Source organism: Zeus faber (assembly GCF_960531495.2).
Source record: "Zeus faber genome assembly, chromosome: 17".
Classification (NCBI taxonomy): Eukaryota; Metazoa; Chordata; class Actinopteri; order Zeiformes; family Zeidae; genus Zeus; species Zeus faber.
Window position 1 is genome coordinate 27,643,344 of NC_137204.1, and position 22,253 is coordinate 27,665,596.

The 22,253-nt window shown below is 46.0% G+C and overlaps 1 protein-coding gene across 1 annotated transcript in view; it reads left to right on the top strand.

Moving 5' to 3' along the window:
• Positions 1-22,253, top strand: part of LOC307243544 (leucine-rich repeat transmembrane neuronal protein 4) — a gene marked incomplete at its 3' end in the record, with an annotated part of 134,113 nt that overhangs the window by 5,118 nt on the left and 106,742 nt on the right. Inside the window, exon 2 of the mRNA XM_080018377.1 lies at positions 13,952-15,510. Coding sequence (XP_079874503.1) covers positions 13,952-15,510 — 1,559 coding nt within the window. The remainder of the gene's footprint in view (positions 1-13,951; positions 15,511-22,253) is intronic.

The window sequence follows — 22,253 nt, forward strand, 5'->3', positions numbered from 1 at the left end:
CACATACAAAACGTACTTTCTCAATATGTGTGTGTGTGCGTGTGTGTGTGTGTGTGTGTTTGTGTGTGTGTGCGTGTATGTGTGTATGTGTGTGTGTGTGTGTGTGTGTGTGTGTGCGTGTGTGTGCGTGTATGTGTGTGTGTGTCCTGATGATGCTCTCCAGTGTTGCCAACATTCTATAACTACAATGAAATAATCAAACAATACTAAACCACTCTCATGCTAACTCTGCTTATTATTATTATTATTATTATTATTATTATTATTATTATTATTACAATTACTATTATTATTATTATTATTATTATTATTATTTTATTTTTATTATTATTATTATTATTATTATTATTATTATTACTATTATTATTACTATTATTATTATTATTATTACTATTACTATTATTATTATTATTATTATTATTATTTTATTTTTATTATTATTATTATTATTATTATTATTATTATTATTATTATTATTACTATTACTATTATTATTATTATTATTATTATTATTATTTTATTTTTATTATTATTATTATTATTATTATTATTATTACTATTAATACTATTATTATTATTATTATTATTATTACTATTATTATTATTATTGTCATTATTATGGCCTACAACCTACAATTGGCCGACGATTCGGTCGTAGCGAACATATCTTTTAAATAAGTCGGTCCTCTGGAGTCACTCCGGCAAAAGGGAGAATGTTTTGCTCACTAACCGAAAATAATTAACCCTCATCATCGTTCACTGCAAGTCCTTCCTCACTCATCCCGCGCGTTACGCCGAATTAATCCGATGAACAAAGAGTCGAAAAAAATCGACCGACTCGTTTCACCGAGTGACTCGTCAAGAACCACATTTCAAAGAGAGAGCGGAACCTTTCATCCCGACTAAGTCGTCACTTTCAGAGTGAAGCCTGTTGTGATGAACACAGAGCTGCTGTTCTGCTGGAAACGATCAATCACCTGAATTCGCGCAGCCCGGCAGTTTGGATCTTGCAACGCAAGAGCTACTTTCAAACAGTTACTTCCCTTTTTAGTGGAATTTGAAGCATTTTCGAGCTCTCTCTTGCACAGCGGTTAAAAAACACTGCTCTAATCAGTGCCGCTGCTCAAAAGCCCAGAATGGCCGCTCAGCAGAAACACGGAAACAAAGCCTCCTAAACCACGAGTAACAGCGGCGACTCGGCAGGTCTGGACATCGTCTCGCAGATAATTGGAGACTAATTGGACGTCTCGGGCCGGTCTGGGGATGGACGTCCTTCTTCGTTCCTTCTCTCTTCCCTTTTCCCTTTTGGCGTGCGGGCCGCCGTCCGGCCAGAAGCTTTAAGTCTAGTCGATGACCTGGCGGCGGGTGGAGCCGCCTGGTGGGGTTGCGTGCCGCCCAAAGTGCACCAGTTAGCGAGTCCATTTGCCAAGTTATTAAGCTGCGTTTGGTTTTTATTTTCGGTCAGCAGTAAAGTGCACTTACTACTGCTCTCTGTGTGTTAGGGTGGAGAGACATCAATAAAGCTTTCTGTCTTCCGACACAGGACTGTCCGCGCTACTTTGTGTTTCTCGGCATCAGCACCAGACGCCGTTAAACTTCACTTTTTTTGGACCCGTGATGCTTCAGCGTCAGGGCGGCGAAAATTCACAGGGAATGGACGGCGACCGCCGACGGCGCCATGGACGGCGCATCCATTGCGTCCCAAATATGCGGCGTCTCAGCGTCCGATTCACAAAAGTTATTGTGCCGACGATATGACAGCGCAAACACGCCCATAAAGCTTTGCTGCTGAGTGCAATTTGCCCTCGTTTTGGCGTCTGATCGCGATTATCCGTGTCGCAAAGGAAACGATGCCGGCTTCGCGCCAAGAACGCAGGCGGGACGATGGCGGAAAGGAGGGGAATAAAAAGGGGCATCAATGGCTCTGCCATCTCTGGGAGCCACGGGGCTTTTTTTTGTTTGGTTCAATTAGTAAACGGAGTAAAATAAATAAATGTAAAGTAAAAACGCTGTTTTGTTTTTTTTGGGTTTCGTTTGGCAAACGGGAAAGCCCTCTGCACGACAGGCATTGAGGGGCCATCGGAGCGGGGCCATCGGAGCGGGGCCATCGGAGCGGGGCTATCGGAGCGGCGCCCTCCGCTCGATCGCACCGCGGGGGCGCCTCCCCGTGTCAGAATTCCATGTTTATTCCCGAAACACAGGGGTATGTTATTGTTTATCGTGGCCAAAATACTCTTCTGTATATATTTCTTATATTTCATACTTTTTCTTTCGCTCCAATAAAAAATACAAAAAAGCAGTTTGGAGCGGAGCTGTCCATGGGCGTCAGTCTTTCAGCCACTGCAGTCGCAGTGTCGGACGCACCGCTTCAACCCTGCTGCCTATAACTTTTAGTTGTTTTTTTCAATGTGTTCTGAGCCAAGAGGAATTATGGAAACATTTTTGTCAGTTTGTGACGGTTTGGAACGTTCTTAACGCCTTTTTTCTCCAATCAATGACTCAAAGTTCCAACAAGCTGCACTTGGAGTGTGTTTTGAAATCCACCCCGGACTGCTGCGCGTTCCGCTACCTGAGGATGCCGTGACAGTGACAGGAATTATAATAATAATGTGGAAATATTATTTACAGATCACTCGAAAAGTTCGTCGTGGCCCCCCTTATAAATGTGCTTCAGTTACCATCAACTCTCTGCAGATGGTTATAATTTGACTCTAGCTGCGTATGGCTATTAGCGCCGGTGTTAATGAATTGGACGATTGTTGCAACGAGGCTCATTTGCATAGAATGGGGCCAATTTTGTGCCAAATGAATAATACCTCATTTAAATACGCGGAAATAGCACCCGCGCACCGAGATGCTCTTTGCGTGCCGGCGCCGTTCGCGGTGCATTTCACCGTTTGCGGTCCTTTCTGAATTAGACGATCGCCTTTTCTGTTATTTGCGCGAAAAGCCGTGACTTCCTTTAGTGAGTTTGCGCCACAGTCTCCACCATCAGACTGAAGTATCGGCCGATGAAGACCCGATCCGGTGCTTTAACCAGCGCTATTGCAGTGTTGGAGTAGATCGCTAGTATGGGCTCATTAGGAAAATATGTGGTAGATATAGAGTTATGGTTCATGCTTAGGGTTTTTATTTGATACCTGTACCCCATTGTGGTTCATGCTTATGGTTTGGGTTATTCTAATTAATTAATACCTATACCCCATTGTGGTTTTAGGGTTATTTGTATTCTCTGATACCTGTACCCTATTGTGGTTTGGACTTAGGGACTGGTTAGGGGTTTGTATCATGGCTAGGGCTATTTGTATTATTTGATACCAAAGTCAATACCACACGTCATGAAAAAATGAAGGAAATCAAATAAACATAGAAGCGAGGGGGGGGGGGGCTTTCTGCATGCAAACAGCGCCTGGAAAACACAACAATCCCAAAAGAAAAGGAGAAGTTCAAGGAGGGTTCAAGGAGAAGCTCCAACTCTAACGAGCGTCGTTTAAAAACGCCCCACGGTGAAAGAAACGAGCGGAGGAACGGTGGCGGTAATGACGGTCGAGGGAGGGAGGGAGGGAGGGAGGGAGGGATGCCAGGTAAGGACCCTCGTGAGTGACACCTCTGAGGTGTAGTCACGGTGGGTGAGGGGGGAAGGGCAGAAGGGTGGAGGAGGAAGAGAGGGAGGGAGGGAGGGGGAGGAGGAGCTGGCTCACCGAGGCATTAGGGCTGTGAATGCAGTGAAGCACATGGAGTGTGAGCGAGGGGGAGATTTAGGGGAGAGGGGGAGACAGAGGGAAAGAAGGGAGAGAAGGAGGGGAGAGAGAGGGGGAGAGGGCCAGGAAACAAGGACACGAGCGAGGAAACGAACGAGGAGACGAAGGAAACAAGCTTTGAGATGAGGACATAAGCCAGGAAACAAGGACACGAGCGAGGAAACGAACGAGGAAACAAAGGAAACAAGCTTAGAGACGAGGACATAAGCCAGGAAACAAGGACATGAGCGAGGAAACGAACAAGGAAACAAAGGAAACAAGCTTAGAGACGAGGACATAAGCCAGGAAACAAGGACACGAGCGAGGAAACAAACGAAGAAACAAAGGAAACAAGCTTAGAGACGAGGACATAAACCAGGAAACAAGGACACGAGCGAGGAAAAGAACGAGGAAACGAAGGAAACAAGCTTAGAGACGAGGACATAAGCCAGGAAACAAGGACACGAGCGAGGAAAAGAACGAGGAAACGAAGGAAACAAGCTTAGAGACGAGGACATAAGCCAGGAAACAATGACACGAGCGAGGAAACGAACGAGGAAACAAAGGAAACAAGCTTAGAAACGAGGACATAAACCAGGAAACAAGGACATGAGCGAGGAAACAAACGAAGAAACAAAGGAAACAAGCTTAGAGACGAGAACATAAGCCAGGAAACAAGGACACGAGCGAGGAAAAGAACGAGGAAACGAAGGAAACAAGCTTAGAGACGAGGACATAAGCCAGGAAACAAGGACACAAGCGAGGAAACGAACGAGGAAACAAAGGAAACAAGCTTAGAGACGAGGACATAAACCAGGAAACAAGGACATGAGCGAGGAAACAAACGAAGAAACAAAGGAAACAAGCTTAGAGACGAGGACATAAGCCAGGAAACAAGGAGAGGAGCGAGGAAAAGAACGAGGAAACGAAGGAAACAAGCTTAGAGACGAGGACATAAGCCAGGAAACAAGGACATGAGCGAGGAAACAAACGAAGAAACAAAGGAAACAAGCTTAGAGACGAGAACATAAGCCAGGAAACAAGGACACGAGCGAGGAAACGAACGAGGAAACAAAGGAAACAAGCTTAGAGACGAGGACATAAACCAGGAAACAAGGACATGAACGAGGAAACAAACGAAGAAACAAAGGAAACAAGCTTAGAGACGAGAACATAAGCCAGGAAACAAGGACACGAGCGAGGAAAAGAACGAGGAAACGAAGGAAACAAGCTTAGAGACGAGGACATAAGCCAGGAAACAAGGACACGAGCGAGGAAAAGAACGAGGAAACGAAGAGAACAAGCTTAGAGACGAGGACATAAGCCAGGAAACAAGGACACGAGCGAGGAAAAGAACGAGGAAACGAAGGAAACAAGCTTAGAGACGAGGACATAAGCCAGGAAACAAGGACACGAGCGAGGAAACGAACGAGGAAACGAAGGAAACAAGCTTAGAGACGAGGACATAAGCCAGGAAACAAGGACACGAGCGAGGAAACGAACGAGGAATAGAAGAGAACAAGCTTAGAGACGAGGACATAAGCCAGGAAACAAGGACACGAGCGAGGAAACGAACGAGGAAACGAAGGAAACAAGCTTAAAGACGAGGACATAAGCCAGGAAACAAGGACACGAGCGAGGAAAAGAACGAGGAAACGAAGAGAACAAGCTTAGAGACGAGGACATAAACCAGGAAACAAGGACATGAGCGAGGAAACGAACGAGGAAACAAAGGAAACAAGCTTAGAGACGAGGACATAAGCCAGGAAACAAGGACACGAGCGAGGAAAAGAACGAGGAAACGAAGGAAACAAGCTTAAAGACGAGGACATACGCCAGGAAACAAGGACACGAGCGAGGAAAAGAACGAGGAAACGAAGAGAACAAGCTTAGAGACGAGGACATAAATCAGGAAACAAGGACATGAGCGAGGAAACGAACGAGGAAACAAAGGAAACAAGCTTAGAGACGAGGACATAAGCCAGGAAACAAGGACATGAGCGAGGAAAAGAACGAGGAAACGAAGAGAACAAGCTTAGAGACGAGGACATAAGCCAGGAAACAAGGACACGAGCGAGGAAACAAACGAAGAAACAAAGGAAACAAGCTTAGAGACGAGGACATAAACCAGGAAACAAGGACACGAGCGAGGAAACAAACGAAGAAACAAAGGAAACAAGCTTAGAGACGAGGACATAAACCAGGAAACAAGGACACGAGCGAGGAAACAAACGAAGAAACAAAGGAAACAAGCTTAGAGACGAGGACATAAGCCAGGAAACAAGGAGAGGAGCGAGGAAAAGAACGAGGAAACGAAGGAAACAAGCTTAGAGATGAGGACATAAGCCAGGAAACAAGGACACGAGCGAGGAAACGAACGAGGAAACGAAGAGAACAAGCTTAGAGACGAGGACATAAGCCAGGAAACAAGGACACGAGCGAGGAAACAAACGAAGAAAAAAAGGAAACAAGCTTAGAGACGAGGACATAAGCCAGGAAACAAGGACACGAGCGAGGAAAAGAACGAGGAAACGAAGGAAACAAGCTTAGAGACGAGGACATAAGCCAGGAAACAAGGACACGAGCGAGGAAACAAACGAAGAAACAAAGGAAACAAGCTTAGAGACGAGGACATAAGCCAGGAAACAAGGAGAGGAGCGAGGAAAAGAACGAGGAAACAAAGGAAACAAGCTTAGAGACGAGGACATAAGCCAGGAAACAAGGAGAGGAGCGAGGAAAAGAACGAGGAAACGAAGGAAACAAGCCTAGAGACGAGGACATAAGCCAGGAAACAAGGAGAGGAGCCTGTATGGGAGGAAATAATCTAGAAAAAACAATCTAAGAAACAAGGAAACGAGTCAAGGAACCTGCAAGGTAACAAGGAGAGAAGCTAGAGAACAGGAAACAGGCAATGAAACAAGGTCGTTCTGTCGGTTTTCTTCCTTCCTTCCTTCCTTCACTCCTTCCTTAATTCCTTTCTTTCTTCCTTCATTCCTTCCTTCCTTTCTTCCTTTCTTCCTTTCTTCCTTTCTTTCTTTCTTTCTTTCTTTCTTTCTTTCTTTCTTTCTTTCTTTCTTTCTTTCTTTCTTCCTTCCTTCCTTCCTTTGTTCCTTCCTTCCTTTCTTTCTTTCTTCCTTCCTTCCTTCCTTCCTTCCTTCCTTCCTTCCTTTCTTCCTTTCTTTCTTTCTTTCTTTCTTTCTTTCTTTCTTTCTTTCTTTCTTCCTTCCTTCCTTCCTTTGTTCCTTCCTTCCTTTCTTTCTTTCTTCCTTCCTTCCTTCCTTCCTTCCTTCCTTCCTTCCTTCCTTCCTTTCTTTCTTTCTTTCTTTCTTTCTTTCTTTCTTTCTTTCTTTCTTTCTTTCTTTCTTTCTTTCTTTCTTTCTTTCTTTCTTTCTTTCTTTCTTTCTTTCTTTCTTTCTTTCTTCCTTCCTTCCTTCCTTCCTTCCTTTCTTTCTTTCTCTCTGTCTTTCTTCGAGACACAATCTGGAACAACGTTCCGTTCAATGTTTGGTTCTGGAGTCGTACAAATCGAACCATCCCACCCCAAGCCTGAGTGGAACAAACCGACTTTACACTCCCCGAAAACACTGTATATCCCCCACCCACCCACACACACACCCACACACACACCCACCCACCCACACTGTGTGGTGTTGGCACGTGGGCGTGGAGGAGAAGGGGGAGAAAATGAAAGAGTGGGACAGTAAGAAGAAGAGAGGGAGGGGAAAGATGATTGATGCATCTGCTGCTGTAATCAATAGGCAGCACAAATTATCTGCACAGTCCCACGGTTCCCTCCATCTGTAAGCCCTGATGAAAGGTTCTTCTGAAAACAAATAGAGAGAGCCCCCCCCCCCCTCCCTCCCTCCCCCTCTCTCTCACCCATATGGGATCAGCAGATGCTTGGCAACCGGCAAAATGACTGTGTTAGGTAACATATGCTGCCGGAACCATCTCCCTCCCTCTATGTCAAGGATTCTCGTATTTTTGTTCCCCGCAGAGATTACCCCCAAAAAACACACAAACAAAAACCAAAAACAACAAAGATAAAACTTCTCTGAACCTTCTCGGCGTCGATGGAGACGTGCGCTGCTCAGTCGTAACCGATCCAGTGTTTTCCGGCCGCTGTGCTCCCAAAAAGATGCTGAAGTTCCACTTAAAAATACAATTTCAGATACGAAGGAGATGGAAACCGGCTCTTGCGTTGCAAGGTCCAAACTGGCTGGCTGCACCGGCCGCCATGATGCTCTGTAAGGAGGCCTGTGGCTCCGGGATACCTCTTATCCTGAGGAAGAGGAAGAGCAAGGTGGCGGGCTGGGGGTGAACCCCCTCCCCCATTTTATATACAATTCTGTCCACGTAATATATGAAATATTTCATCCAACTTGGAATATTCTGTCTGCACCAATAATGTCGACTTATCTCAGGAGCCGATGGAATCAGCTTTTTTATTTTTTTACCTCCATTTTATTTTTTTTTACCTCCGTTTATACCTCTATCGAAGGGAGAGTACACACCCCTCCCCCATATTGTATAAAATTGTATGTAAATATTAAAGGAATATTATAAATTGTATGATATAAATACAACTATTATTATATAAATATATTATGTATACATAATAATGAAAAATATTAATTTATATTTTAATAAATATATATTAATACAGTGTGTTGTATATATCATATTTTATTAAATCTTTTCATTATTATTATTTAATAAAATAAAAAAAAATACCTCCATTTTTTTTTTTTTACCACCCCATCATGTCCCCATCACATCACCGCCACCATCAACCACCTAGGGGGCGCCGTTCTCCTCCCGCCCCGAAAAGGTCAACCCTTTCCCCATATCGCCAACCCCGAAGCGGGAAAAAGAGCGAGAGAAAGAGAGAAGGTGAAGAAGGGAGAGGTGAACCCCCCCTCAGCCCCCCGCCCTCCACCCCCCGCCTCCCCCTCCTCCGCCCTCGGGAGGAAATCAATGCGTCTTAATGACAGATCATTAGCGGCTCCGTTAAAAGGGGGCACCGATTTTAATGGAAACAGATCAGTCGCGGCTCCGCACCGGGAGTGATACGGCGGCGGGTAACAAGCCGCCACTACTCCCACTGACCGCTCTCCTCCACCCCCCTCTCCACCTCCCTCCACCCGCAGAGCGACGACGGCGTCCCGCCTCGGGTGAAGCTTTTTTCCGACGCCAGCGATGAGCCTGTTCTCCGCCGATAGTCAATAAAGTTATTTCTTTCTTCCTCCCGACCCTCGTTTAAAACGGAGCCTTGTTGGTTTCCGGGCGTGGGCTTGGCGTAGTCATCGGTTGCGCCCGGAACAGCGGCTCCGCTACGGTCACGACGAGTTTCTCTCCGAATGCGAGAACTGTTCGCGGGCGACTCTTCTTTCTCCCGGTGAAACGAGTCGTTCCATTTGTCCCATTCTTTCTTGATTCGTCGGGTTCAGTCGGTTTAAATGCACCGGGGACATGAACAAAGAGCGGAGTTGGGAATGTCATTCGGAATTTAATTCCGTCAAAATGATTGAATTAGGTGCAATGCAAAGTGTAAACCACTCACATTCGATATGAATTATGTCGAATGACGAGACCTTTTGTTTTGTATTTTGCCGTGGACTTTAATTTCGCCCTCAGTGATTATTTTTCCATTTTCTGAATCGAAAAATTCCCAATTTTCCCGGAGTGACTCCAGTCACCAGTCATTTAAAGATTATTTCGCCACGACCGAATCGTTTGCGAGTCTTGAGTCGCTCACCATTAGTTGGACGTAATAATAACAAAAAGCAGCGCGCTACGTTTTTACGATGTTCTCAGTGCTCCACAGGGTCGTGGTTTCCGTGCCCGTGGGAACGTTTGGCCGCTCTGCCACAATCCACGTTGGGAAACACTCTCATGACGTCATACGCCTCCGGAAGCGCAAGGAAAAACAAAAATAAACGTCAGTTTCACACATGCACATTTTTACACATTTCACTCATGTACGTTGTCGTTTTCCGTGACTTTCTTTCACGATTGGGCTGCAGGCTTGGTTGACATTTTTAACGGAACGACTCAAGACACATTTGAATATTGGGAGAAAAAAGGTGTGACGCCGTGATCTGTGTAACGTGGTCGTCAGTTTGGCTCTGAATTTGGTTTTATTGTTTAAAAAAGCAGAAGATAAATATATAAACCCCACAGATTGATGTTATTTTTATTAATCTTATAAGAGTTATAAGATTAATGAAATTAATTATTATTATTATTATTGTTATTATTATGATTATTAATAATAATAATCATAATAATAATAAACATAACAATATTACTATTGTTGTTGTTATTATTATTATTGTCAAAATGTTATTATCATTGGGTTACTGTTACATTTCTACACAAATGGAAATAATTAATCGGCCAAAAAATGAAGAAAGAAGAAATGTAATCTTTATGAAGTGTAAAGCTTGATCTGTAGTCAGAGGATTACGCTTTCACGCGGAGTCATTTGAACAGCCGAGCCGATTTTTTCGGCTGAGGTTTTTCTCGTCGGGCGGCTGCATTCTGTATCGGCTTCAAAACGAGAGTGGACCCCAAAAGTAACATCGTGTCGCGTAGGAATGTGATGACAAAGATAATCTGACTCGTATTAATCCAGAATTAAATATGCCTTTCGGAGACGCTGCTTCATTTAAGATGAGTTTGTTCAGGACGAGGGGGGGCATGCTGAACATCAAGGAAAAAAATGGTTTCATATTCAAAAAAAAAATGTTTTTGTAAATTGCTTAATAATAATAATAATAATAATAATAATAATAATAATAATAATAATAATAATAATAATAATAATAATCATAATATGTCTGTTAGTAATAGACAATCATAACAAATATTTATATTTATTATATTCATTAAGTTAAATTGCTTGGATTAATTAAGCATTGTGCTTAAATGAATTTGCGGGCTAGCTTTAACAATATCACAAGGTAAACATGTAGCGGGCCGCATTATCTGGCGGGCCGCATGTGGCCCCTGGGCCCCAGGTTGAGACTCCTACCTTAGACCGAGGTGATGAAGGACTGGTCGGCTCCTTCGGGGCTGGTCTTGGTCCAGATCATCCCTTTCCTCTCTTGTCAAGGTCGACCTGGAGGCCACACCCATCAATCCAGAGATTTCATTTAAGATTCATTCAAGCCCCTTTCCCACTCGCACTGAAAGCCCTAAATCCACGGCGTGTTCCTTCTCGGCGTAATGTGAGAACAGGAGCCGGTGTCCCCGTTCCGTAAAGGTCGTTCCGTAAATGTCCCCACTCTGGAAGTAGCATCATATCCAGGAAAATGCAGGAACGTGTGTGAATGGAAGCAGCAACGTTTCCATACAGCAGGGGTGAGGGCGAATCCAAATAAAGCACAAACACTGGGTTTTTGTGAATTTTCGTACAAATATTTTATCATATACTTGTTTTTTACGTTGTGAAGGAGGCGAGTCCGATCCGAGCCGTGGAGCTCGGCTTCAACGACGTGAAACTGAAACGCGTGCGGTCTCCATGGAGACAGGTCTTTATGTTCTTACGTTTTGTTCTTGTTCTTCTTAAAATGCCGCTCAGACCCTCGACGTGTCTTTTACAGTTTGGGGGGGCGGTGCAGGGATGTCGGGGCCAAGCGCTTGGCTCCGCCCGCCGGCCGCACAGCAGGGCGGAGCCGCAGGGATCGAGCCGACAGGGAGACGGAGAACGGGCGGAGAAGGTTCCTTCTCTGGAGGCAGAGGGCGGAGGACAGGTTGAAAGTGATCACACTGATTTACAAACGTGGGGTGGAGGGTTATTGTGTCCGGGGACGGGGGCTCTGTCCCCGCTCCGTCAGCGGAGGGAAGAGTCCGCCGGGCGGGGCCACGGGGGGTGAAGCGCCGCTCGAAAAACCAATTGTGTTGCCCAGTCTGGCGTGATATTAGACACCTCTCAGCGTTACCTAGTGTGTCTGTAATAGTCATCTAATGTGGGAACAGACTCCATACGCAACTTCAGGAATGACACCTGCTGAAAATGATGGATCATTTAGAAACAGCAACGTTACAGATTCCATGGCGGAAAAGGGGCTTAAGACCTAGATCAGCTCTAATCTTCTTTCTGGAAACCCGATTATTTTAAGCCAAGACGAGGGCGAGCATGGGGCCATTTGAAACCATGACTGAGCAAGACCGTTTCAGTTAGTCCAGATTAAAAGTGTGCAGTCTGTGACCGTGAAACCGCCCCTCAGACTTTTATTTCCGCTGCAGTCGATGTGTTATTAGGGCCAAATCAAACACGATCCGTCCACTCGACACCAATTATTTCAAACCAGCTCAACTCCGCGGATTTGGAACGAGTGAATATATACATGCACATCATCAGCAGAACCTGCACAACCTTCACCTGCATCTACTCCCATAAAACATTTGCTTTGGCTTAATCAATCTCCTGCTTCATGTTTAAAACATTATCAAAGTTTCACCATTAGAATCTTGTACCTTTCTCTGTTCCCATTGATCGCCTCTAAATAAGTGCATGTTTGGGACACAATGGGACCAAAAATGGAAATGAGGCAGTTATGGCAGAAAGGATTAAATGCCACGGTAACCATTAGCAATTTAAGAGATTATTTGATTTTCTCAGGCCGTAATGCAAGTTTAGCCACTTTGATTAGCAATTTCAGGAATGAATTATATGTTCTTGGATACTGGCTTGATGGCTTAGCCAAGGACAAGGAGACATTTTGGGAGGGAGGGGGGCAATAAATAAATAAATAAATTTTGGATATTAGCCTGTGCCTTTAGGGTATTGGTTATTGAATAATGCTAGCTGTAATGGCACAATGAGTATTTAGGGGAGGGCCGGGACCGGACAGACAGGGGCCAGGAGGACAGACAGGGCCGTTGTCTCAGAATTGGGGGCGGGGTTATTGTGCCATTTTGGGATTCCAGCTCAGACAATGGATCAGGACTCTTTGGGATCTCTAAGAAGCCGATCTGGGATGGAGGGCCCTGGAATCTCTAGAACTGGTATTTAAGAGCGGGAATGTATTCCTGGAAGTTTGAGGGAGATAGGCTGGGGAGGGACCTTTCTGGAAGCGGGGACCTTTTTGCATCTCTGGAAATTGTGTGGAGGAGTTTGGGGAGGAGGATTATTGCTTCTTTGAAGGAGGAAGGAGGTCTCGCTCTCGAGGAAAGTGGAGAAAAAAAAAAAGTTCTCAGTCAGGGGGTCGGAAAAAGGGCTCTGATCCCTCTGAGAGGAACATTAATAAATACTTAAATAAAATAACAGCTTCCTTTGGAGGTAGATCGACTCTGGTGGGCAACTCCTGGCATCTCTAGAAGAAGAGGATCATCTATTCCTGAAGATGGAAGTTTTTGCTCTCTTGTAATTAAATGCTTCTGATCTTCTTGAATCACACAACTCAATGTCTTTTAATGTTGTTAGACAGAATTTCTTTTAATATTTTGAAGAGAAATGTGACGTTTCCATTAAGGTACGCATCACCTTCCATGGGGCAAACAGGAACACTCCTTTGGAGAGTCTTCAGCGATAAGCGTTTGTCTTTGGGCAAATCTTTGACTTGATCAGAAGTGACATCAGATGTTTAAGAGTAGAGACGATGATCATGAATATTATTAGTGTTATTTGTGTCTTAGCTCGCTGGTTTGACTACTTTAAGCTCCACCGCTCAACGTCACAGAGGCCTCCAGCCCTTTCTCAGTCTTACGGAAATAGTGGGATAACAGAACTACATTTCGATCAAACTGCACACGAGGAACAGTCAAGAAATCAGTGTACGACGTGGAATAGTTAAATATTGGACCTAGCAAATCATCAATCAGTGCTTTTGGTGTTTGAATACCTGATCCTATCTAAGCGATGACTAATTATTTGTGTTTTTTGTTGATGTTGACTAGTTCAAAGTTGTTTTTTTTTTTTTTTTTACTAATATTAATATATTTTTTTTTAACTTTTATTCTGATTCCTTACAGCATCTTGCAATTGTATCTAGTTGATTTTAGAAACAGGTGCTGAGGCGTTTAACTTTGAGGTTTCTCCAATGGTCGATGTCTGCTTTGGTTCTTTCTAACCCAACAAGTAGCTTTAGACAAAAGTGTCCAATCGATAAATAAATGTGAAATGTAAACGATTACGATAATTTCATAGAATCAATCTCTCTTTCCCCGCCCTCTCTTTTCCCTTCTCGTCCTTTCCCCCTCAGGCCCTGCCATGCGGCGTCGCTGGCTAGTGGTGCAACTGCTGATGCAGGTGTGGCTCGCAGCAACTCCATCCATGAGCGAGCGCCCATGTCCCAAGAGTTGTCGATGCGATGGAAAAATTGTCTACTGTGAGTCCAGCGCCTTTCGGGATGTCCCCAAGAACCTGTCCGGAGGCTGCCAGGGCCTGTCCTTGCGCTACAACAGCCTCACAAGTCTCAGAGCGGGGCAATTTGTGGGCCTTAACCAGCTCATCTGGCTCTACTTGGACCATAATTACATCGCCACCGTCGATGGAATGGCCTTCCAGGGAGTCCGCAGACTCAAGGAGCTAATTCTCAGCTCCAACAAGATCACGTCGTTCCACAATACCACATTCCACCCCGTTCCCAATTTGCGTAATCTAGACCTTTCATACAACAAACTGCAGGCCTTGCAATCTGGCCAGTTTCAAGGTCTGCGCAAACTTCTAAGTCTTCACATACGCTCCAACTCCCTGAAAAGCATTCCAGTGCGTCTGTTTCAAGACTGCCGAAATCTGGAATTCCTGGACCTTGGTTACAACCGCTTGCGCAGCATTACTCGAAATGCCTTTTCGGGTCTTGTCAAGCTCACCGAGTTGCACCTGGAGCACAACCAGTTCTCTAAGATCAACTTCTCCCACTTCCCCCGTCTCTACAATCTAAAGGCGCTATACCTGCAGTGGAACCGCATACGCTCCATGAGCCAGGGCCTGACCTGGACATGGGCGTCGATCCAGAAACTGGACCTGTCTGGTAACGACCTGATGGAAGTGGATGCTGTGGTTTACCAATGCCTGCCAAACCTGCAGACACTAAACTTGGATTCCAACAAGCTGACCAATGTCTCCCAGGAGGCGGTTGCTGCATGGATATCACTGACCACGATAAGTCTGGCTGGAAATGTGTGGGACTGCAGCCCCGCCATCTGCCCCCTAGTGGCCTGGCTCAGAAACTTCAGAGGGGCAAAGGAGACCACCATGATATGTGCTTCTCCAAAGAAAGCTCAGGGTGAGAAAGTGATGGACGCTATTGACGCCTTTGGCATTTGTCGTTCGGACACTGTTACAACGCTGACCGCGAGCATCCCTCCGACCCCGTCCAGCGCACCTTTCCAGACCGAACGCCCGGCCCTTCCCGCCTCACCTTCGAGTTCCGGAATGGAGCGAGAGGGTCCACTTTGGAACCCGACAGTTTTCGTGGTCACCCCACCTGAAGTACAACCGCCGGAGCAAGACCTGGAGCCTGTTTCGTTCCATAAGATTGTGGCTGGGAGCGTTGCGCTTTTCCTGTCCGTGGCCATGATCCTGTTGGTGATCTACGTGTCCTGGAAGCGCTACCCCAGCAGCGTAAAGCAGCTGCAGGAGCACTCGGCCGCAGCCCGCAAACGCCGCAAGAAAGCCAGGGAGACCGAGCGCACCCTGAGTTCCCCTCTGCAGGAGTACTATGTGGACTACAAGCCCACCAACTCAGAGGCCATGGATGTGCTTGTCAATGGAACCGGGCCGTGCACCTACACCATCTCCGGCTCCAGAGAATGCGAGGTATGACCCACACCGCCGCCACTCCTCCTAAACAAAACTCTGTCCGCAGGGAGGCGACCAGAGGTAATTATTTCAACTGCTTTTTGATAGATACGTCTGATAAGTCTAGTTGTTTGTTTTTTTTGCGCTGATCCTCAACGGTGGATTTGGGCAAAGCGAAGCAAAAGCTGCGCACCTGTTGACTGCTCCTAGCGAAATGTAGTGCAATTGTTAGTGTCACTTCCCGTGTGAAAAGATGACGAACGGTGGATTGTTTTCAGGGGTGAGCCTGTGTGCATGTTGCAGTTAATCCTCCTTCTCTGCCGGGAAAACAGTTGCTTGGTTGGAAGAGTTGGGCAGAAATGCAAATAATAAGCTGGAGATTTAGAGGCGATTACATTTGCTGTTTGCCGTAATAGCACGCGCTGAAACTCTGCCGCCGGCTCTGTTGGTGACAAGACCTAAGATTTGAGTGCGTGTGTGTGTGTGTGTGTGTGTGTGTGCGTGTGTGTGCGTGCGTGCGTGAGTGCGTGCGTACGTGCACGCACGCCCCGTTTCTCCCTGTCTTTCTGGGCTCTTGCTACACTCCGCTATCCAGGCATCCAGGGCGACGCCTGTCCTCTATGGGGAACGGTGCAGTGGTGGGACGATCATCTCCTGGAAACTGCAAGTCAATGCTAATGGATATGTAGCATAATTAGCTTCGGCGGGAACGCGGCGATGCATGTCGCTGATTTTTCCGTGGCGACTGGGGACGAAGAATCCGCAATACATGTCCAATTACGCCGCCGGAGTCAACAACAGTGTTCTCCTCGCTTCTATTCTTCTAAACTCCTCTTTTCCTACACTTCATCAATTGAAACCTCACACACACACTAATAACAAATAATCCTATCTAAACACATCTTACACACATACTGTACATCAACACCCTCACACATAAACACACACACACACACACACACACACACACACACACACACACGCACATAAAAACAAAAACTCACATTTCTTACAAGCTGTAGCAGACCGATGTACACACATTCACACACACACACACACACACACACACACACATACACACATAAAAAACACACTTTTGTTCACAAAATAAAGTGCATTCCTACACAGCATTGCATACACACACACACACAGACACAGACCCACATACACCTACGCACACATACACACACATTATGCTGCTCCCAGAAGGCGTGCTTTTTTGAACAGGTGTGTGTGTGTGGAGGTGTGTGTGTGTGTGTGTGTGTTCCCACATCACAGGTGTAATGTGGGAATTCCACTTCCTGTTTCCTGTTTCCTCCTTTCAGATGCTGTTCGTTCTTTAGATGAAACAATCTGTTCCAACGCTGAGTTTCACTTTTTTCAGGCTTTTTGCTGTTTTTCGACACTCACCGAGCTCAAACCGTAGGATTTTGGGGAAGTTACTCCCGAACAAAGCGGGGTACACACACTACAGGACAATAAAGACCATTTTGGGCCCCCTTCCCCCCCCAAAAAATAGCACGGCTTGTTCTTCCTGCTCGTCGCCCACCATCTTTGTTTTCTCGAAAGTCACGTTTGAGACCGAGAGATTTGTGATATTTTGGGTTTTGAGCGCGGCGACTCTTTGGTTGGTGGTGAATGGAATGTGTTGGTGTGTGCTGCTGCTGTTTTTGTGAAGTCGCTGCTCTCCACACACGATGGGAACCAAAGTGTTAAAGTTCGATCATGATGTGTGCTTGTGTGTCGGCTCTCTCACATTCTCAACATCTAATATCTGCAAAGTCTTGTAGTGCGGGCGGGGCTTGAGGCCTGGTTGGCCTGGTTGTTGATGGATTAATTATTGATTTAAAATTCGACTTGATTATCTGTTTCTTGTGCAGATGAACGTTGATATTATATTCATCTCCTTTGAACTCAGATGTGACCTCAAAGCATCAAAGCGGCGGAGTGAACAGATTAAAATGTAATGAAAGTATAAGTCATGAGAATTAAGAGGAAATATGCCGCTATAATATCACTATCGTGATGTGTGATAGACGTCGTCTGGGATTTTTTGTCATCATAATATGGTTGATTTAGTTAAATGGCATCTTTGAGGATAATTTCAGGAAAGTAATGGAAACAAAAATCCCAGATGATGTCGATATAACAATATATCGATATCGCAATATCGATATGAGACTAGATATTGTCTGGGATTTTTGTTAATATGATTAGGATTTTTGCATTAGCGCTCTAGTCTTTACGAATTCCCTTGATATTACATGATCCGGATGGGAAATATATTGTTATGATATCGATATCGCGATATGAGAGCACTGTAGATATCGACTGGGATTTTTGTTTTTTGTGATATCGCAATATAGTTCGCAATGTAGTTGTCTTTAGGGATCATGAAATTGAAGCGATGCAAAGCAAAATCCCAGACGATCTTGGTATCATGTCGATATCGGGATATGAGACCAGATATCGTCTGTGATGTTTGGTTATGGTAATATCGCAACCTCGTCAAATCGCGTCTTTGAGGGTGACTACAGGAACGTAATAGATAACAAAATCCCAGATGATGATCGGGATAGGAGATATATCGCTATGATATCGATAGCGAGATATGAGACGGGATTGTCTGGGATTGTTGTCTTGTTGTGTTATCGCGAGATAGTTTGATGTCGTCTTTTAGGATGATGACATTGAAGTGATGCAAACCAAAATCCCAGACGATGTTGATACCATATCAATATCTCAATATGGGGCTGGATGTCGTCGGGGATGTTTGGTTATCGCGGTATCCCGATGCAGCCTTCGAGGAGCGTTACGGTTCAGGAATACAGTTTTCTCCATCGATGGTTCGAGGTTTTCCCATGAAACGTCCTGATGTCCTCAGCACTGATGATCTGGTGATGATATTTTCCCCAGCACTTGTCCTATTTCTTTCATGGCGGTCTCCATCTTTCTTTACCTCCCTCCCTCCCCACAACATGTTCTTTCTGGCCTCTGATCTCCCTCTGACCTTGTCGTCCTCCCTCCCTCGCTCGCCCCCTCCTTCCTCTGGAACGCTTCTCTCCCTCCGTCCCCGTCTGACACAAATTGACTCGAGGCTGAGAATCCACAATCTGTGCTCGTAGCCGTCGGAAACCATTTATTTGTCCCGACCTCGGCTCCACAAAAAAACCCTCAAATGAAATTTAGGATATAAAATAAGAACCAACGTCAAAGGGAAGGAAAAGGGAATTTAGACAAAAAGTTGAAAAGTTCTGTTGATGGAAAATCTCAACTTGTTCATTTATTAGCTATTTTTTTCCCTCGGGGTCGATAGTCTGTCTGCCTGTCTGTCTGCCTGTCTATCTGCCTGTCATCTTATCTATCCATCTGTTTATCTATCTCTATCATTGATTTATCTGTCCATCTATCTGCCTGTCTGCCCCTCTCTGTGCTTGTATGCCTTTCTGCCTGTCTGTCTATCGTCTATCTTATATTATCTATGTCTCTGTCTGTCATCTATGTATCTGTCTGTCATATATTGTCTATCTGTCTATCATCTATGTACTGTATCTGTGTTTCTGTCTGTATATCTATCTACCTTTCATTTATTCCTTTATATGCTCGAGAAACCATATCCAGACCATATATATATATCTATATATATATATAGATAGATATATATGCAGTTTACTAATAATAGCAATAAAGTGATTGAACCCTCCATGTGATGTATTAACCAGATCCGAACTCTCTCCTTCATCTCTCTCTTTATCTCACAGCGACAGTCAATAAAATCGACCTATTTTCCCCAAAATGTCATTTTATTCCCCAAACGTTGGAGAAAAAGAAGCCACAAATGAATAAACTAAAAATAAAACAAAAAAACAAACATAGACTTGTACGTTGAAAACACCAAATATACAGAAGATAAACAGCCAAATTGACACAGAAATACAGAAAATATGAAGTGTGATTCTATGCACATGATCAATTATTGGTGTGGGTTAACAAATGGGGTATAAATTAAAAAATAATTGGGTTATAATTATTAAATTATTAACAGTGTATTCACAGATATTGCACAAGTAGCTTATCATTTCTATCTTCACCCTGCCACTCCTCCATCCACCCTCCCACTCCCCTCTCTCCCCTTTCTCCGTTTCCTTAGCGCTCATTTCATCCGCCATCCGTCTTTTCAAAGCTCCTTTTTGTTTTATTTTTCAAAGCTTTTCCACTCGCCTTGCAGGAGCTTCCCTTCAAGTCCTCACGTCTCGTCTCGTTTCATTCTGTTTCCCTTTTTTTTTTTTTTACTCTTTTCTGTTTGGTTCGATCCTGCACATGTTCGTTTTATTTATTTATTTATTTATTTATTTATTTTTCTTTTCCCCATTAAAAAACTCAAACTTTTTCTTTTTTAACGACAGATGGATGGAATTACACCAATTTGTGGCGCTCGGGTGCTAATTACATTATAAGTGATTAACAATTTTTAGCTTTTCCCATTTTATTTTGTAGGTTTTTTTCCTTTTTTAAGGCCTTGGATTCAGAAAATTGTCCCCCACTCTTCATGTGTTCTGAAATGATCCCTAATTTAAAAAAATCGGCAGCTCTCTGGAGAGAAATTTGGTGCGATTTTACAAAAAAGAAGGGAGACAGTCCATCGTCCGAAATCACACTCAACCCGGTCTGTTATTATAATAGCGTAGAAAGCAGAATTCTTTCATTCCCCCCACTGTCCCTTGTCCCTGTATCAATAATTCAGCAACCGGAGAGTCATAAAACAGCACAAAAAAAACACCCTTTCCGAAAAAAAAGAGTGATTTGCGGAGCATTCCGCCAAGCCGTGCTGACCACAAAGTTGTTAACCAGGGACTGATTCTCACAATAAATGGTTCAAATGCTATTTCAAGCAGGTGGGATTTGCCGTCAGCTGTCGCCCGTGAACCGTTCTCCGCCAGGTCTGTAACTGTTGGAGCTGTTCTTTAATACAAAGCAATGGCTGAAGGCGCTGCCTCGTTATCTTCCCCTTCGCTCATTTTATTGTAATTCTTTGCACTTGAATAGCTCAGAAACCAGCAAGCTTTCATTTTTAATGATCCTTTGCCTACGAATGGCGGAGTAGTAGCGCAGCATCTGTAGACCAGAGACCTGGATCGGGTCGGGTGGCGTACCCGACGGGTGACGCGCAAAGAAAGTGATCCGTGGGCGGCTTTTTTGTCCTCATTTTGTTATCTTTGACTCAACTTATCTTATCTCCGGCTTCCGTTCCGGGTAAAATAAAGAGCATGCGAGGCGGATCGCGGCTGTTGGATAGTAAATAAGACGAAAATGAAAATAATAATTCCATCTCAACTCTATCCTCCGACCACCGCACCGCATCGATTCGCCCCGGTGCGCAAGAGCCGGAGTAACGTCGGGGGTCATGCGTTGCGTCTCCGGTTGTTGTTTGCTGTTGTAGTCGCGCGGCCCGGTCAGCTGCCGCGGGGCGTGCCCCGCGCTGAAATCCAAAATGGCTGGTGAGATGATGGAGCGTGAGAGCCGCCTTAACCAGGTGCGATCCTAACAGGCACGTGGAGATGGGCTGCTCGATATTATGAGAATAAGCAAAAAAAATTTAAAAGGGGGTTGGGTACGGGGAGGGTACGGGGAGGGTACGTGGACGGGTGGCGGGTGGCGGGCTGGGTACAGTGTGTGGGTGGCGGGTGGCGGGATGGGTATGGTGTGTGGGTGGTGGGTTGCCGGGCGGGTATGGTTTGCGGGGGGTGGGGAGGGTACATGTGCGGGTGGCGGGTACGGTGTGCGGGTGGCGGGTAAAATGTGGGGGTGGCGGGGCGGGTACGGTGGACGGGGAAGGTACGGTGTGCGGGGAGGGTACGGTGTGTGGGTGGCGGGGCAGGTACGCTGTACTGGTGGGTATTGTGTGCGGGTGGTGGGGCGGGTACGGTGTGCTGTTGGCAGGTACGGTGTGCGGGTGGCGGGGCGGGTACAGTGTGCTGGTGGCGGGTACGGTGTGTGGGTGGCGGGGCGGGTACGGTTTGCGGGAAGGGTACGGTGTGCGGGTGGCAGGGCAGGTATGGTGTACTGGTGGTGGGGCGGGTAAGGTGTGCAGGTGGCGAGGCAGGTACGGTGTGCTGGTGGCGGGGCGGGTACGGTGTGCTGGTGGCGGGTGCGGGTGGCAGGACAGTACGGTGTGCTGGTGGCGGGGCGGGTACGGTGTGCAGGTGGCGGGTACGCTGTGCGGGTGGCGGGGGGGGTATGGTGTGCGGGTGGCGGGGCGGTTAGGGCGTTGCCCGTCACAGGGGGCGGGGAGGGAGCGGTTCTTGAAATCAGACCTCTTAGGACTTTGTCGTGGACAGTTATAAGGGCGGGTACGGTGTGCTGTTAGCGGGGCGGGTACGGTGTGCTGTTGGCAGGTACGGTGTGCGGGTGGCGGGGCGGGTACAGTGTGCTGGTGGCGGGTACGGTGTGTGGGTGGCGGGGCGGGTACGGTTTGCGGGAAGGGTACGGTGTGCGGGTGGCAGGGCAGGTACGGTGTACTGGTGGTGGGGCGGGTACGGTGTGCAGGTGGCGAGGCAGGTACGGTGTGCTGGTGGCGGGGCGGGTACGGTGTGCTGGTGGCGGGTACGGAGTGCGGGTGGTGGGGCGGGAACGGTGTGCAGGTGGCGAGGCAGGTACGGTGTGCTGGTGGCGGGGCGGGTACGGTGTGCTGGTGGCGAGTACGGAGTGCGGGTGGCAGGACAGTACGGTGTGCTGGTGGCGGGGCGGGTACGGTTTACAGG